Consider the following 18,675-nt stretch of genomic DNA (forward strand, 5'->3'; position numbering starts at 1 on the left):
GTGCCACTTCCAGGCTTGTGTCACAGCCTGCTGTGGGACAGGCTGGCAAGGGAAGTCCGTGTCTGATGCCCCGCACACCTAGATGTCAAGGGCTCTTCCATGAGCTCTGGGGAGAGCAGTTACTGGCACCGGCAGCCAGGAGTCTCTGGGATTAGGGGAGCCTCTGAAACTTTGCAAAGTCTTGTCTGTCTGTACTTTTTCCTGGAAAAGGTTCTTTTTTTTTTTTTTGTATTTTAAGTAGAGATGGGGTTTCACTATGTTAGCCAGGCTGCTCTCCAATTCTGACCTCAGGTGATCCGCCCACCTCCTCCTCCCAAAGTGCTGGGATTACAGATGTGAGCCACTGCACTCGGCTGGCAAATAATAATATAATTGTACATTTTATTTTATTTTATTTTAATTTTATTGTTTTTTGGTTTTTGTTTTGGTGTTTTTGAGACGGATCTCGCTCTGTCGCTGAGGCTGGAGTGCAGGGGCATGATCTCGGCTCACTGCAACCTCTGCCTCCTGGGTTCAAGTGATTCTCCTGCCTTGGCCTCCCGAGTAGCTGGGATTATGGGAGTGCGCCATCACACCCAGCTAATTTTTGTATTTTTAGTAGAGATGGGATTTCACCATGTTGGTCAGGCTGGTCTTGAACTCTTGACCTCATGATCTGCCTGCCTCAGTCCCTCAGAGTGCTGGGATTACAGGTGTGAGCCACAGCGCCTGGCCTTTTTTTTTTTTTTTTTTTTTTTGTATTTTTAGTAGAGATAGGTTCACCATGTTGGTCAGGCTGGTCTCGAACTCCGACCTTAGGTGATCTGCCTACCTTGGCCTCCCAGAGTGCTGGGATTACAGGCGTGAGTCACCGCACCTGGCCCGAAAAGGTTCTGTAGTGTTTTTTTTTTTTTCTTTTTTTTTTTAAGGTTCTGAAAGTAATCTGTGACCCCCAAATCTTTTAAATGCACCAATGCCAAGGTTGGTTGGGTGGTTTTTGACTGAGGACTACTGGTTTCATTAAGAAGTTTAGTTGGCTGGGTGCGGTGGCTTATCCCTATAATCCCAGCACTTTGGGAGGCCGAGGCGGGCGACTCACCTGAGGCTGGGAGTTCGAGACCAGCCTGATCAACGTGGTGAAACCCTGTCTCTACTAAAAATACAAAATTAGCCAGCCGTGGTGGCGTGTGCCTGTAGTCCCAGCTACTCAGGAGACTGAGGCAGGAGAATTGCTTGAACCCAGGAGGCGGAGGTTGCGGTGAGCCGAGATCTTGCCATTGCACTCCAGCCTGGGCAACAAGAGTGAAACTCTGTCTCAAAAAAAAAAAAAAGGTTTTATCCCTTTAATAATCTTTGCTTCTGGTTCTTAATTTGGAAAAAAGGCGGCTATATTGGTGACGTGTAGCTTTGATCTTCAAGCTGACTACCAGTGACTCTGAGCTGAAAGGTCCTCTTCAGAGGACACAGGTGTAGCGTCACCACGTAAATTTCACGCTAGTTGCACCTGCCAGGGCACCTCAGTCAGGCCCTGTGGCTTCTGCTTCCCTGGAGCAGCTCCGAAGGCTGAGCACGACCCCAGTGTTGATCCTAGCACCAGTGTTTGAAGAACGTGAGCGTGCGTAGGTGGAGTTGGAATGGACCCTACCCCCACAGCTTAGATCTGCATATTTTCCTGTCCGATCCTTTTTTAGAAGTATACTTCTTTTTCTTTTTGAAAAGGTGATAAATGCACATGATAAAAATGGAAACATTATTAAAGGATGAAAAGTGAAAAATAATTTCCTTTTCACCCGTGTCCCAGGCTGTTGTCGGTCTTGTATATCTTAACCCAGAAATACTCTGTGCATATCTAACATACTTCTTAAAAATAAAGCATGTCGTCTGCACTGCCCTCGTCCACACTGCCCTGCCCCGTTGATATTCACGGGATCCTGCACCTTGGGAGCTGCTTCTCAGGGGCTCTTGTTGACTCCTGAAGATGTACGTGGTATATTCATCCTTAGCTGTGCAATGCTGACATCCATTCTTTTGCTGCTAAAAACAATGCCTTAAGTTGTTTTGTTATGGGTTTTTTTTTTTTTTAATATGTAGGTCTTTGCACACATATGTGAATGTATGTGCTGGCTGAATGCTGTGTGGGGCATGACCAGGTTAAGGGCAGTGGCCATTTAGCGTTTTGATAGCTATTGCCCTTCAAAGAGGTTGTACCCATTTACACCCCCAGCAAAAGTGCAACAGCCATGTTTTCTGATATCTTCTGGCTAAGTGTATCATACTTTGATTTTTGCCAGTCTGATCGGTGAAAAATGGTGTCTTATTTAAATTTTTTTAAAAAAATTACACAACAGATTGACTATCTTTTTCTTTCTTTTTTTTTTGAGACGGAGTCTCACCCTGTCACCCAGTCTGGAGTGCAGTGGTGTGATATCAGCTCACTGCAACCTCCGCCTCCACGGTTCAAGCAGTTCTCCTGCCTCAGCCTCCCGAGTAGCTAGGACTACAAGTGCGCGCTGCCACTCGCGTCTAATTTTTTGTATCTGTAGTAGAGATGGGGTTTCACCATGTTGGCCAGGCTGGTCTCGAACTCCTGACCTCGTGATCTGCCCACCTTGGCCTCCCACAGTGCTGGATTACAGGCGTGAGCCACCATGCCCGGCCTGACTATCTTTACATAACTTCTTTTTCTGGAATTTCATTTTCATTTCCTTATGCTCATTTTTGATTAGGTTGATTTTTTTTTTTTTTTTGACAGAGTCTTGCTCTGTTGCCCAGGCTGGAATGCAGTGGTGCGATCTCGGCTCACTGCAACCTCCGCCTCCTAGGTTTAAGCAATTCTCCTTTCTCAGGCTCCCTAGTAGCTGGGATTACAGGTTTGTGCCACCACGCCCTGCTAATTTTTGTGTTTTTAGTAGAGACAGGGTTTCACCATGTTGGCCAGGCTGGTCTTGAACTCCTGACCTCAGGTGATCCACCTGCCTTGACCTCCCAAAGTGCTGGGATGACAGATGTGAGCCACTATGCCTGGCCGAGTTTCCTAGTTTTGATTTTGATTTTCCTATTTGCATTTCTGTGGTGTAGTTTAGCATGTTCTTCTGGCCTCTGTATTTCCTGTCACTTAGAAAGTGTTAGGATTCTAGAAGCTTAATTAGATTGAGCATTTTTGTTTGTTAGTTTGGTAGGGGAACCTCCCACATAGATGGTGTTGAATTCTTCATTAATGAGGCAGGGTAGTGTGTGTTTTTCTGTTTCTGATGGTAACAGCCGCCTCTGTTACCTGGATTCTTGATTTATCAGGGATTGCAAAATGATGATTGTTCTTTTGTTGGAATACTTTCATACAGAGAAACGTTCTGTTGCTTATGATTTGGTTTTTCAGTGATATGATTTGTATAGAAAGGCAGAATAAATGCTTGATTTTTTTTATTACCATTAAAAAATTAAAGGCTTAATAATATTATGAGCTCATGAATTTAAAAATAGTTCCCTTTCAGCCCAGTGAAGTTGTTACCGTTGTTGATAGTCTGCTTTTCCTTGTTCACAAGGGCATCAGGGATGATAGAATTGCACACAAGGCAAGGCGTTCTCAGAAAGAACTCTACCGGCCGGGCACGGTGGCTCACGCCTGTCATCCCAGCACTCTGGGAGGCTGAGGTGGGCGGATCACCTGAGGTTGGGAGTTTGAGACCACCCTGGCCACATAGTGAAACCCCGTCTCTACTAAAATACAAAAAGTAGCCAGGTGTGCTGTTGGGCACCTATAATCACAGCTATTCAGGAGGCTGAGGCTGGAGAATCGCTTGAACCCGGGAGGCGGAGGTTTCCGTGAGCTGAGATCCTGCCCCTGCACTCCAGCCTGGGCAACAGAGTGAGACTCTTATCTAAAAAAAAAAAAAAAAAAAAAAAAAAAAAGAAAGAACTCTACCACTTCCTATGGCCACTGAATGAACATTGTAACATTGGTTTTTGTTAGTTTTTGAAAGTTGTTACATTTGTTTTTTCTTTTTTTTTTTTGAGACAGAGTCTTGCTCTGTTGCCCAGGCTGGAGTGCAGTGGCTGGATCTCAGCTCACTGCAAGCTCCGCCTCCCGGGTTCACGCCATTCTCCTGCCTTAGCCTCCCGAGTAGCTGGGACTACAGGCACCTGCCACCTCGCCCGGCTAGTTTTTTTGTATGTTTTAGTAGAGACGGGGTTTCACCGTGTTAGCCAGGATGGTCTTGATCTCCTGACCTCGTGATCCGCCCGTCTCGGCCTCCCAAAGTGCTGGGATTACAGGCTTGAGCCACCGCGCCCGGCCTACATTTGTTTTTTATATGTACTCCCAGTTCCTCCCAGTTTCAAGCAGTTACCTTGTGTCTGCATTTAGCACATAGCCTTGCATACTGCTCCTTCATCTCCTCTGTCTCAGTTCCGTCTGGAGATAGGGCGCTCCGCTAGCCGCTAGCTGCTCTTCCGGATGCCTCTCCAGTGGTTTGGTTTTCCGAACCTTGTTTGTTGCTAGTGCCTTCAGGAGGGGATTTTGGGAATATTGTCCTCTGAGGACTGGATGCTGCCTTTATACTTTCTTTATACTTTAAAGTAATTTTGTCTGGATATAAAATTTTTGGCTCACATTTCTTTCCTTGTGTGTCTTAAATATGCTAATCCTTTTTTCTGTTGGAGTTTGATAATCTAATTTTCTTTCCATTATAAGTCACCTAATCTTTTGCTTGGATGGCTAAAGGAATTTTTCTTTAAATAATGTTTTTGTTGGGCTGGATCTTGGTGTTGGTGGTTCTGTTTTTGTTTTTTTCCCCTAGGTTGTGGTGTATCCTTTTTTTTTTTTTTTTTGAGACGGAGTCTGGCTCTGTCACCCAGGCTGGAGTGCAGTGGCGCGATCTCTGCTCACTGCAAGCTCCGCCTCCTGGGTTCACGCCATTCTTCTGGCTCAGCCTCCCGAGTAGCTGGGACTACAGGTGCCCGCCACCTCGCCCGGCTAGTTTTTCGTATTTTTTAGTAGAGACGGGGTTTCACCCTGTTAGCCAGGATGGTCTTGATCTCCTGACCTCGTGATCCGTCCGTCTTGGCCTCCCAAAGTGCTGGGATTACAGGCTTGAGCCACCGCGCCCGGCCGGTGTATCCTTTTAATGCGTAGTTTCAAGTGCACCCTCCTGTTTTCTGGAGAGTTTTCTTGAATTACAGTTTCTAGTATATTCCATTTCACTGCTTTAGTTTTCACCTGTTTTCGAGACAGGGTCTCGGTCTGTTGTCCAGGGTGGAGTCAGCCTTGCCCTCCCAGACTCAAGTGACTTTCCCGCCTCAGCCTCCTGAGTAGCTGGGACCACAAGCACGGGCCACTGTACCTAGTTAATTTTAAAAATATGTTGTAGAGGCGGGGCCTCTGTACATGTCCAGGCTGATCTTGAATTACTGACCTCAAATAATCCTCCTGCCTCAGCCTCCCAAAGCATTGGGATTACAGGCGTGAGCCACCGTGCCTGGCCAGTTTTCATCTTTAGCATCTCCTATTATACATATGTTGGGTCTTCTTTTCCTGTCTTATGTGCTACTTTTTTTTGAGCTTTTTTCATCTCTTTCATTTCTTTTTTATTCTTGAAAATTTTGTCATTTTGTTTTTCTTAAGGCACCATTGTGTTTATTTGTTCTAAGGTTCTTGTAGTTTAGGCTTCATTTCTGAAGTTATTTTTTCTTTTGTTTCTAATATATTCTGAGTTCTAGTACCTTGTTTCTGAGTTTTTCTAATGCTGGTTTCTGGTTAATGGTATGTTATGTGTTTAATGTATTTCAGTTTGTTTTGAATTATCAGGATTTTTTTTTTTTTTTTTTTTAGTTTTCATCTTTTTGGGGGACATATGTTTCTAGAATGTTTTCATTGTCTGCAGTGATGTTATTTTGCTTCTTATTCTTTTAAGAAATATGTTATTTTTGCATGATATTTGGCCTCAGTACTTTCTGTTGCTCATTTTTATATGACTTTTTCTTTTCTGAATGCTCAGAAGGGAGGCTTGGTTTAGAATCGTTTCTCTAATTTCAGTGTTTTGGGGTTCTTTCCTGTGTTGTTTTTTGAAAGTTTTAAAAATGCAGCAACTTATTTTCTCAGCTCTCTAGGCTCCATTCTCCCCTCCCACCTTTCATTAGCTTTCATGTTCCTTGGTCTCTAGTTTCCATGCCCTGCACATTTTGTGTTCAATTCCAGGCTGTTTCTTTTCAATGTGTTTGGCCTAAAAGGGAGCTTTGAATAATGAGTTTTGAGAGGGCTTGGGGTCCAGAACACTTGGGCCTCTGGGTCAGCCCTGCAGGCCTCTGTGTGGGTCTCCTGGTGGATCCGGCAGCTGCTGCTCTCAGCCCGGCTCCTGCTTCCCTCTGCTTCCTCCGTCCTACGCCCGTGTGCCATGCTGACCTTGTGGCTTCCAATGTCCCCATCTGCTTGTGTTTGGGGTTCTTGAGGAATATCCTGTAACCTCGTTCTGTTGGCGGTGTTGACCTGGATTTTGGTTTTGCTATCCTTGGAGCTGTGTGTGTCTGTATGGGAGGATTTAGGGAGATTAAACATCTGTCTCATTCCGTCTTTCTCGGCTAGACTTTTTAGAGGTTAGCGCTGGTCCCTCTGAGGCTTTGTGTCTCCCCCTCCAGTTATTTGTCATCAGCTCTTTTTTTTGTTAAGGACAATTAATTTATGTTTTCTCAGTTCATCTAATCTTGTGTAAAGTTATAAGGTGGGAATAAAAATACCTTTGTTATTTTATAGATCTTGTATTTGATCACACATTTATGAAAAATATTGCCTTTACTAATAAAGGAAGATTTAAGACAGCACTTGGCTCCTTCTTCCACGAATTGTTATCCCCAAGAAATTCTAGAGCTGAGGCGAGGTGCAGTGACTCACACCTGTAATCCCAGCACCTTGGGAGGCCGAGGCAGGCGGATCACCTGAGCTCGGGAGTTCAAGACTAGCCTGACCAACATGGAGAACCGCCGTCTCTACTAAAAATACAAAGCTGGGTGTGGTAGTGCATGCCTGTAATCACAGCTACTCAGGAAGCTGAGGCAGGCAAATCACTTGAACCCAGGAGGTGGAGGTTGCGGTAAGCCGAGATCGTGCCATTGCACTCCAGCCTGGGCAACAAGAGCAAAACTCCATCTCAAAAAAAAAAAAAAAAAGAAAAGAAAAGAAAAAAGAAATTCTAGAGCTGTTGCCATTTAAGCTGTAAAATTTAAACCTAGACAAAGGAGAGGAGGAACTGCATTTTTCATTGGATTTAAGAACACGTGTGAGGCCTGCTTTTGTAATTTCATTCCTGTTGGGACTCATCCATTAACAGAAGTTGTGGCCGGGCGCGGTGGCTCACGCCTGTAATCCCAGCACTTTGGGAGGCCGAGATGGGCGGATCACGAGTTCGGGAGATCGAGACCATCCTGGCTAACATGGTGAAACCCCGCTCTACTGAAAATACAAAACTTAGCCGGGAGCGGTGGCGGGCGCCTGTAGTCCCGGCTACTCGGGAGGCTGAGGCAGGAGAATGGCGTGAACCCGGGAGGTGGAGCTTGCAGTGAGCAGAGATCGCGTCACTGCACTCCAGCCTGGGTGACAGAGCGAGACTCTGTCTCAAAAAAAAAAAAACCAGAAGTTGTGAATAGACTCAAGAGTTGAAACCATGTGACCTGAAAACCCCCCTTTTCCTTCTGCGATGGGGGTTGTGGTTAGGGACAGTGAACGGACTCTTCCTGATGAAAGGAGCTGTGCTGTACAGAGCTGGGCACAGGGTTTCTGCCCTTAAGAAGTGTATAGTGTAGTTCAGGGAAAACAGTTTACTTTATACCATTTATGTGTCAATCATTAAAATACAAAGCATAATCTGATAAAAAAATATTATGGTCACATTCATTCCTCATTTCAGTGACATCCTATTTTGCACTCCTATATTTGGATCTGTGTGTCCATAGACCGTAGTTTGAATGATGCAGCCTCATTTTTACTTTGGAAAATAAGTTCTCTTGAGGCCTAATCAGAGCATCACAGGAGCTGGAGGAAAGCCCCTGACTGTTTCAGACACTGTGCCAGGCTCGGGGATAGCACCACCCTGGACAGCACAGTTGTGGACAGGACAGATGGTTCCCCCTTGGTCATGGTGGCTCGATGCTGCTCGGGCTCAGGACAGAACCTGAGAGCAGAAAGAAAGCAGAGCAGGGGTGCTGCCCCTCCGCCGGGCCTGGGGGCAGCAGAAACGGAGTATGGGTTCTAGTCTAGATGGAAGCGTGCAGTTGGGAGAGATTTGGGAGGAGAGATGACGTATCACCATGGAGACCAGTGGTGTGGTGTGGGTGGGATGCTGCTTTCTGGGGTGTGGTGAGTGTAGCAGGGCTGAGGCCCCACGGGAGCAGGAAGTGACAGGACGTTTGCTGTAGGCAGTCAGGCCCCACTGGAGACTTGAGCTGAGGGAGAGGATGTTTCCAAGCCAGTGTTGGGAAGGTGGCTTTGGAAGGGCATGAGGAATGCGGTGGAAATGGAGACGCCCTGGGTGACTTGTCCAGTGGTTAAGGAATGAGGCAGCGGGTGGCGTTTTCAACTATTTGTTAATTTTCAAAGAAACTTACCTTTTGGTGGTTTGAGGCAAGAAGAACCCTGCATGTAAAAATCCACAGACATTCTCGGCCTCTTGCATACATGTGCACGGCTCGTGGTTTTCATCATTTCACATGTGGCGATGGTTAATGTCCTCTCCTCCTCCTTTGCTTCTGTTTGGTAGGTGACCAAAAGCCAGCCCCTCTTCGAGTGGAACTCTTGCGTGTTGACCGGCCACTCTCCTGTGCTCTGGATGATGTCTGAACACGACCTGGCGGATGTGGTTCAGATTGCAGTGGAAGACCTGAGCCCTGACCACCCAGGTACAGAGCTGTGGGACAGTAGGTGAAATATTACTCTCACTATTCTTGAAAAACCAAAAGCTGCTGCAGTTATTTTCTTTTCTTTAAGCAGAAGTCAAAGTAATGCATGCTGTATATGAAAAAGTTTGAATCCTAGAGATGTGAACACTGTCGGCCCCTCCCTTCCCTCGCCCCTGCAGCCTCAGCCCCATGTTCCTTCTGGAGGGGGCCCCGTGACACTTTGTCTCGAGGGCTGTCTCTGCTCCTGCTGCTCGGGTGTGTGTGTGTGTGTGTTCTACACCCTCTCCCCTGCCCCATCCCTGTGTGCGGCGTCATGGATCCTTACCATGTTGTGTGTGTAATCCCGTGTGTGGCCATGGATCCTTACCATGATGTGTGTGTAATCCCCTGTGTGCGGCGTCGTGGATCCTTACCATGTTGTGTGTGTAATCCCCTGTGTGTGGCGTCGTGGATCCTTACCATGTTGTGTGTGTAATCCCCTGTGTGCAGCATCATGGAACCTTACCATGTTGTGTGTGAAAGTCTGCTCTGTTAGCAACTCCGCAGAATTCATTCACAGGTGCCCCCTCCACAGTTGACTTTTCCCTTCGGGGGCTCCTGGCATAGTCTGTCTGATTTTTCCTTTATACACAACCCTATAGGGAAGATCCTTGCATATGTATCTTGGCAACTAGAGAAGTTCCCAGAAGGAAAATTGCTACGTGTGTTTAAAATTTTGTTAAGACACTGAGAGGTTCTCTAGAAATGTTTTACTAATTCTTCCACTGACAGTGCTTGAGAACACGTTTTTTTCTACACCTTTGCTAAGGCTGGTAATTTTTAAAAATGATGTTAAAGGCACATGTCTACTTTGAAATAATAAACTTGTTTAAAGGAGACCCTTGAGAAATGAAACCTTAAATTTCAGGAACTTCATCTCTTCATCTGTGAAAACACTTTGTCCACACTTACTGTTTTAAAGAGATTTCTTCTTCTTCTTCTTCTTCTTCTTCTTCTTCTCCTCCTCCTCCTTCTCCTCCTCCTCCTTCTCCTCCTCCTCCTTCTCCTCCTCCTCCTCCTCCTCCTCCTCCTCCTCCTTTCTTTTCTTCTTTTCTTCTTCTTCTTTCTTTTTCTGTAAAGTGGTATGTGTTTTATTGTTCTGTTAAGTTTGAAGTGACAAGCCCACCACAGCTAAGTCACTGAGTGTTTCGGTTGCCTGGTTATTCTTTCAGGAATGTTCGAATCGAAAGGCTGACAATTTATTCCTCCAGAAGAGAGAATTTTCAGAACTCTCATAAGGAAGTCTGATGTCCATTCCTATGATCTGTTTGCTCTGTTAGTCGAGAAAACTACATGTGGAGACTAGTTGTAGTCTGGAAGGGGAGGGCAATAGAAATAGTTTTGGGGTGAGGTGAGCAGTCCCAGGGGAACATGAAGGCAGCATTTCAGGAGTGCTGTTGGTTAGTTTTCCACACGATCACTGCACATTATTTTACAAATCCCTGTTTCTAGTTTAGAAGGCAAATGACAGTTTCTTTAGAAAACATACACTGTAATCTTGTAAAAGAAAACTGTTCCAGTTACATCATTTCCAGTGATTTCAGAACCATTAAAGTTCTGACAGCCTACTTCCCCAATAAATCTCTCTTTGTAGACTGTGGCCCAAAAAAAGCTTAGAGAAATAATTTCGAATCTTGATTTTGTTCCATCTCTGTTCCTTAAATGCCTGAGAACTATGATTTCTTGAGTATTTGTTAAAAACCTACTGTGTGCAGAGCTCGTTGGCCTGCCCAGTACAAAGCCTGCAGTCTGGACCCAGGAGAAGGTGTGCACAGCTGCAGGTACCTTGGTGTGTCACGCATGTTTGCATTCATTGTGGGTTTAAAGTACTTTCCTCATCTCCAAAGTATACATCTAATAAAGTTTAACAGGATAGTCAAGAAAGTAGAAGAAATAAGAATTTTCCATAATCCTACTGGTTGTAGCAGCTTTTAAATTGTTGATGTGTATGTCTTTCCAATTTCTCCTTATTTTTATTTAAAAGAAAGACTTCTAGGATCATCTGACTTGATGTGTACCGACCATGGCTTGTGCTAACTCTACCTGTCTGAATGCAAAAATTGTGACTTGCATAAGGCCTGTCATTGCAGTTGATTGATTGTGATGTCTTTATTTATTTATTTGTTTATTTAAGACAGAGTTTTGCTCTGTCACCAGGCTGGAGTACAGTGGCATGATCTTGGCTCACTGCAACCTCTGTCTCCTGGATTCAAGCGATTCTCCTGCCTCAGCCTCCCGAGTAGCTGGGATTACAGGCGCCTGCCACCATGACCGGCTAATTTTTCTATTTTCAGTAGAGACAGGGGTTTCACCATGTTGGCCAGGCTGGTCTCGAACTCCTGACCTCAGGTGATCCACTCACCTCGGCCTCCCAAAGTGCTGGGATTATAGGCGTGAGCCACTGCACCCAGCCTGATGGTGATATTTTAAAAATGAACAAGGAGTTATTTTAATTCTAAAAGTAATGCATACAAAATTATAAAAAGCAACACATACAAAAAGCAGCAAAGTACAAAGAAGAAAATAAATGTCACTTGTTGTCCCATTATCTGTGGAGTCATTACTGGAGTTACTGCATGCCTGTCTGCTGCCCTTATGACGAAACTAGCTCTGTGACCCCAGAGAAGTCCCGTAACCTTTCTGGACTTGTTTTCTTCTCAACAAACTAAAAAGTTAGAGTAATAAGTGCGAGGGTCTCTCTCTGTTCTTCCAGGCCTGGTGTGATGACCAGTTTCCAGTGAGAGTAAAGAGCCTTTGACTGAGGTCCTGGGAACGTTTGACTAACCACAGGCACTTGCGGGCATGGAGTTTGAAAAGTTTCGTTATGTGAGAATTCATCTGCAAAGGCTTAGGTGGTGATGATTGACGCGCTCCCTGCCTCTGAGGAGTCATGAGGCCGAAGGCAGGGCCACGTGCTGCTTGTGAGCCGACAGTAGTCCTTGGCTTTGGATAATTTCCCACTGGGTAGATCAGATTTGACTGCTTTTGCCTAGGACCTGTGAGAGGTTCCTGTTAGAACTGTGGGACAATTCTGCATCTTTAAGTTTCAGAGTTTTGAGCGGAATCATCTAGTGTGTACAGGCTTAAAGGCATGGACCTTCTTTTTTGTTTTCCTGTTAAGATCTTCTTCGGAATGTGAATCTATATAATTCTGCGGGGAGTTGCTTTGGTGGAGGTGGAGGCAGGGACCAGAGAGGCCTGTGCACTTGGCTTTCCTCTAGCACCTGGAGAATCTGAATGCCAGCCAGGAGTGCTTCACCCACATCTGTGGGCAGCCTTGCGTGTAAGGTGCTGGGAGGGTGGTCTGCTCTGGGGTGGGTGCTGTCACCTCGTTGGTGTCACAGTATAAAAGTATAAACAGGTGTGAGCTGAGGCTCTTCCAGGAATGGCTTCCCGAACAAGGTGGCATTTGAGTGGGGCTGGACAGAAGGTGGTTAGATTTCCCTGGTGGAGACGGCTGGAGGGTTGGTAGTATGGGAAGGGCTGGGGCACAGTCCACACCAGCAGAGTGGGGCGGGTGTCATCTGGCCACAGTGAGGTCATCCTGCTTGGCTGTGACGTGGGTGCCTTGAAAGCAGATGGTGTGCCAAAGGTGTGCATGTGCTCAAGGGTATTCCCAGTGGCCTCATTCAGATTTCTGATTTTTTTCTACCAGGAGCGTTACAGTAAGCATGCTCATATGTATGCATGTATATAGCATCTATTCGTATATACTGGCATTCATTTTTGTAAATAGTCACACACTGGTATTACTGTTAAAAACTTAAAGCTATTAATACTATAACCTGGATAGTTCCAGCTACTCAGGGGCTGAGGTGGAGGGTCCCTTGAGTACAGGAGTTTGAGTCCAGCCTGGGTGACATAGCAAGACCTCATCTCTAAAAAACGAAAACAAACAAAACAAACAAACAAAAAAGAAAGATTAATATGAACGCAGAGTCCATGTTTGTTGCTCAGTGAAGAGGAAGGCTGCAGACAAACCTGTTGACGCGGTAGATGGTCTCGCACCTCCCACATGTGTACCGTTTGTTTCTCTTGATGTGTGAGCGTGTAGAATAGAGCACGGTAGGAATGCACTGGACAGTTCACACTGTCATTTCGGGCAAGGAAATGAGAAGAAAAAAACACTCGTGGCACAATCTACAATCTTTAGCAAGAACTGTTGACCTTTTAAACTTCTGTCTATAACTGCAAATATGTAAATTTTTAAAAATTGACTAGGTCAAAGGAAAAGAGAGGACTAGAAGGGTGACAGACAGATAGACATGTGGTTTGCAGAGATGAGGCAGTTGTGGCCGATTTTGGTCTTTGATTTTGAGGTTATCTTTGACTTTGTTTTTGTAGTCAATTTTAGACAAAAGGAAGGAGGTTGGGACCAGACTGTGGCCGCCCTGAGCTGGGGCCGAGTTGCTTATCCTGTGGGAAGCCGTGGCGATCAGCTGAGGCTGGCTGTGTGATGGGGGCAACTGGTCTCAGCTGTGCTGGGAGGGTTGGGGTTCTGTCACTTAATGTGTTCAGGTTGAGACTGTTTTGATTATTAGCACCTATGACGATGTGATATTCAGTGTTGTTTTTCCCCTTTCAGTTCTGGATCTGCAGTTAGAGTGGCTTTGAGTTTGGAATGAGGTGACCAACAGATACAACTTTATTTTGAAGTGGGGAAGAAATCATTATTATCGATTGGGTTTTATCAAACCAAACAGGGCAGCCCCATAGAGCATTGAGTCAGAAGCTTGCAGATTTGGAGTTAGGATTGACTCAGTGGCACATTAATTGCCCAGTGTCTGGGCTTTTCTTGGGATTAAGGAGTTATCCTATTTTCTGCCTGACTGAGAATAAGTTTAAAAAGGCAAAATATGAAATAGGTTCTACTATTTCTCATTCAACCTTAAGGTGTCAGCGCTGTTTACTGTCTTAATGTTAAAATAATTCTGTAAAACTTTTCATGTTAAACATTTTTTTCTCTGTCACCGATTTCAGTTGTTTTGGAGAATCATGTAGTGACAGATGAAGACGAACCTGCTTTGAAACGCCAGCGACTAGAAATCAATTGCCAGGATCCGTCTATAAAGGTAAAAATCTGACTCTGTTCTGTAATGTGTAGTGCACTGCAGATTTCAAGGGCTGCTGTAACAAATCACCATCAACGAGATGGCCTAAAAATGTAGCCTGTCAGCGGTGGAGGCCAGAGATCAAAACCAAGATGCGGGCAGGGTCTGGCTCCCTCCAAAGGTTCTAGAAGGTGGATCCTTCCTGCCTCTTCCAGCTTCTAGTGGCTCCGGGCCTCCCTCACCTTGTGGGGCTCCTTCCAGCCTCTACCTTCCGCTTCATGTTGCTGCCACCTTTGTGTGTCTGTGACTGTTTCCCCTTCTTCCTCTAGTAAGGACTTGCCATTGAATTTAAGGCCCACCCTAATCCAGGTTGATCTCATTGACTAAATTACATCTGCACAGACCCAAAGAGTTTCTAAATTACGTCTAAATTACATCTGCACAGTTTCCAAAGAGACCACATGGGTAGGTTCTAGCGGTTAGGATGTGGATATACATTTTAGGATGTGGCTGTATCACCAGGCAGCCCACTACAGAAGAGTGTGAGCCATTTTTTTCTCTTGAAGAGCACAAAGAGTAAGAATTGTTTACCTTGAGATGCTGCTGAAGGAGGCATCTTCCCACACACCTGCAGGCCCATTTTGGGTGGAAGGAAAGTGAACTTTCTACCAGTGATGAATGACTTCTGTGTCTGCCATTTAAGTCACTTAGATTCTAAAGTTTACTGGATGGGGTTCTTCAGAACCGCTCGTTCCGTTAATTATTTTTGGATCTTTGAATTTGCTTGATTGGTTCCAGTGTTTGCAGAGTCACAGAGGTAAATACCAGCACGTGTGAGAAGTTTATGAGAGCAACACAAAACCAAAGTCACTTTTCATGTAATTCCTCTACCTACACAGGGTTTCTACTTGGTCATATTTAATTTGTTTTGTTAACAAGGAGAAGCAGTGTAAATGTGTATGAAAAACTTAAAAATAAGTTCACAGTAAAATGCCCGTTTCCAACCAGTTGATAGGATGTGGCTCTGTTAGTAAACACTGCGTTTTCATCTCCTAATAAATACAGTTGTAATTTTATCGCAGAAGACACACCTGTTACGCCCAGCACAGAAATATATAAAGTGGGCATGGAAGCGGCCCTGCCTTTGTCCTTGTCCTACTGTTGAGAAGAGGTTGGGCCCCCGGTTGAATGCGACCTGCGTAGAGTCATGTGTGGCTCTAGGTTGTTTTATTAGCATGTAAGAGTGATTTTCCCCCAAACCCCAGGCAGAATCATTTGTAGTTCAGAATTAAAATAACGTGGGCGCACTGTTCAAAGAATTTGAGAGCCGAACATTTGATGTTCTCCAGTTGGTGAAAATAGTGGGGTTGTCAGTGGCCATTCAGGGATTCAGCCACCCATTGTTGCTTTTCAAGACGACGCATGTTTGTCATGCCATGGACCGTGCTCATTTGTAGGTAAGCTGACTGAGTGTCATCCGCGGGGTTGGGTCCACCTGACACCGAGGCTCCTTCCCTCTGTCACACGGGCCTTCAGCGTCATTCCAACAGAGAGTAGTCAGTCAGGGAGGGTGAATTTCACTTGGTTTCTTTAGCTCCTGTCTATATCAGCGCCTAGTGGTGAATGTTGCCAGGAGAGGTGGTGACCTGAGAAAAGGTGAGTTGTTGGGCAATATGTGGATTTTCCCTCCTGCAGTGCTGTCTCTGCCACTATGTACACCAGGTTTCCATGCCAGCTTACATGATGTTTGATATCACTGTAATTTTGATATTCTGCAGATTCCCCTTAGATCAGAAAGGAGAGTGGGCTGTAGGTCAGCCGCAGTTAGTGGGAAAGCTGTTCCAGCTCCAGTGTGGGCCGGCCTCCTGCTCCGCTGTGAATGTGGGCCGGCCTCCCGCTCCCCTGCGAGTGTGGGCCGGCCTCCCGCTCCCCTGTGTGCAAGCTCCACAGCCAGCTCTCAGTGGCTTCCGCAGTGCCGCCCCTGCTCTCCCGCGCCTACCTCCCTCTTCCTTCTGATGTGTGCACTTTGGGCCCCACACTCTTCAGGCCATGGGCAGAAAAAGAGAGAGAAAAGACGAAACACAAATTCTGTGGTATTTTCAGCTATTGATTCTTAAGGCAGGTGCCAGCCTTCCTGACTACTAAGCGGGGCTGGTGGGCACTCCCCCAACTTGCCCCTCCCTAGCCCGGAAGGAGTGTCCTTCTGTCTGCTGGTGAGACCTGGTGGAGGGTGTCTCTTTTGCTCAGTGAATTCCTGCGTGATTAACACGTTTCCACATGTGGTCCTGGCGGCTCCTGGCTGGGACGGCAGTTGGGGAAATGAAGTTCTTCCCTTTCTGCTTTGTGTGTTTCTCTGTTTCTTGGGTTTGAGTCCGACATATCACTGCTCACGGTGGTTACTTGGAGTTAGGAATCCGGAGGAGAAAGGGCAGACGTGGAGCCCGGCTTTGTCAGCCACTAGGTGGCGAGCTTGCCGCTCAGGAGCCCCACGGGAGCCTCAGGACCGAATCCTCAGGGCCGTCAGGGCCACAGGGGATCCAGTCACCGTTTCCGATTAGGCAGCTTCCGATTAGGCAGCGGGGTGTGATGTGAATGTGCATGGCCTGTGGCTTTTACGCTGTTTTGATGTTAGGTGTAATCTGTTTTTATTGTTGAGAAGATTTGACTAGTTTTTGTGTAAATTTACTGATTAATAATAACATATTAAAGTACATACTTTTTAAAAATTAAGTGGACTTAACTAAGAATTGCAACTGCACATAGAAGTGAAACCATGATGAAATCATCACATTTCAAACAGGACGTGTGACTCGTGTGTAAAGTGGGAACTCGTTACTCTCAGGCTTCTGGCTCGTAGCTAATGAGCCAGTTCCAGTGTGGAGATTGTCCTGTCTGAATAGATGGAGTTGAGATCAGGAAATAGCTGTTCGGTGTTTCTTGGGGTTGTCTTCTTACAGTTCAGGAGACCCTTCCTAAAGCCGGTCTTTTTTCACTTCCAGTCATTCCTGTATTCCATCAACCAGACAATCTGCTTGCGGCTGGATAGCATTGAAGCCAAGTTGCAGGCCCTGGAGGCCACTTGTAAATCCTTAGAGGAAAAGCTGGATCTGGTCACGAACAAGCAGCACAGCCCCATCCAGGTTCCCATGGTGGCCGGCTCCCCTCTTGGGGCAACCCAGACGTGCAACAAAGTGCGATGGTAAGAACAGACCAGGGTGCCGGGGCCTTCAGGTCACTTGGGGAGAAGCGGGTCACCTCCTCGCCCAGGCCCGCAGCTTAGTAGCTCAGTTTGCTGGAGATGCGCGGTGTCTGCCTTAGCAGTTTCTAACTGAAGCTGAGTTTAGTTAGACCGAAACCGAACATGTGGCATCCTGCCAGGACGACCTGAAGTCATCCTCACGTGTCCTTTCCACAAAACAGACCCCTGCACCTTTTCTTTGGAACTAACCCACCCAATCTTAGAAGATGTATATGTGCTTCTTTCCTTTTTCCTACTCTACCTGGCTAGTCTTTAGATACGTTTTTCTTCATATGTGGTGTTTATACATTTCATGTGACTATACCAAACTTTCCATTCAAGCCTGCAGTTTTTATTTTGCTTATTTTTAAAAAGTAGAGTCTAATCTTAGAAGGCTGTGTGGTAGTTTGTGAACTGCTTGAGTAGAACCTTTATGATGTCTTAGAAAGTCTCAGAGCTGCTTGGTGTCCACTCATCCAAGGCTTCTTGTCAGATGCTCCAGCTAGCAACTTGTGCTGAAGCTCAGGCTCTGGCGTTGCTAGCCTTCCCCACACCTGGCCAGAAAGAAGTCCTGCTTAAGGCCGCGGACACGGCATGGCTTTGTGCTTGACGAGGGGCCTTTTGACTGAGCGCTGCTCTCTTCAGGTTCCCTGGTCTGGCCGCAGCCTTCTGCCCGGTGTGTCTGGGAGGAGAGAGAATGATGGGATGGCAGCGGTGGGGCCGGGGAGGACATGTGGATGCCGAGGAATGGGAGCCGCAGCAAGCCTGGAAGGACTGTTGTGACCTTGCCGCCCATGTGTGCTGGCAGCTGGCGCTGGGTTAGGTGCTTTGTGGACCTTGCCAGGGAGTGTGGGAAGGGAGAGCAGGGGCTCCTTGGCTGGCTGGGCATGGGATGTTCATGAACATACCCTAGTACCGAGGTGGCTGGCTGTCCTGGCTTGTCTGGGGGCAGCTCCAGATGATGGCTGCTGTGCTAGCTGAAGCATTGGTGCCTGTTGGAACTCTCAGGCGTGCCGGGGGTTTTGGAAACGCTACCCCGCCCTCCAAGCTCCGCTGCTGGCGGTGGAATTGGCATTTCAGTTCGCGGGCGGGAGGTGGGGAGCGTTCGTGTGCTCCTCTGAGACGGGGCCTTCACCCTGCACATATGCTGTCACTCGCGTTTCCCCCCAGCAGGAGTTTGTTTACTGTGTCCTCTGTGCAGGGACGCTGTTGGGCTCTCAGGTCAGCTGTGCAAAGCTGTTGGACCCAATGCCTTTTTTTTAAGGATAGTTTTTTGGGGTAATGTCCTCTTACCCTAAAATGCAGTGTTTAGAAAATATAACTTACGTCTCAAAAAAGAAAAAAGAAAATGTAATTTATAACTTAAAATTAATGGACTGCCCTAGCTATAGAGAATAAATGTGATAGTATTGTGTGATAAGACAACACATTTCAACATGGTGATGGTCGGCCGTGAAAAAGTCAGACGTCCCACCTGGTGTGTTG

At 46.3% G+C, this 18,675-nt stretch overlaps 1 protein-coding gene across 4 annotated transcripts in view; it reads left to right on the forward strand.

The window, feature by feature from the left end:
- Nucleotides 1–18,675, forward strand: part of BANP (BTG3 associated nuclear protein) — a 128,908-nt gene that overhangs the window by 17,111 nt on the left and 93,122 nt on the right. For 2 of the 4 annotated variants that reach the window (XM_025371081.1, XM_025371082.1), the window contains exons 2-4: nt 8,724–8,862; nt 13,882–13,973; nt 16,952–17,151. In XM_025371081.1, the coding sequence (XP_025226866.1) occupies nt 8,793–8,862; nt 13,882–13,973; nt 16,952–17,151 (362 nt within the window). In that variant the 5' untranslated portion in view covers nt 8,724–8,792. Of the gene's footprint in view, nt 1–2,822; nt 2,987–8,723; nt 8,863–13,881; nt 13,974–16,951; nt 17,152–18,675 lie in introns of those variants that run through there. The other 2 variants (XM_025371080.1, XM_025371079.1) reach the window with 2 other exon arrangements.

This window comes from Theropithecus gelada, chromosome 20 (assembly GCF_003255815.1).
Source record: "Theropithecus gelada isolate Dixy chromosome 20, Tgel_1.0, whole genome shotgun sequence".
Classification (NCBI taxonomy): Eukaryota; Metazoa; Chordata; class Mammalia; order Primates; family Cercopithecidae; genus Theropithecus; species Theropithecus gelada.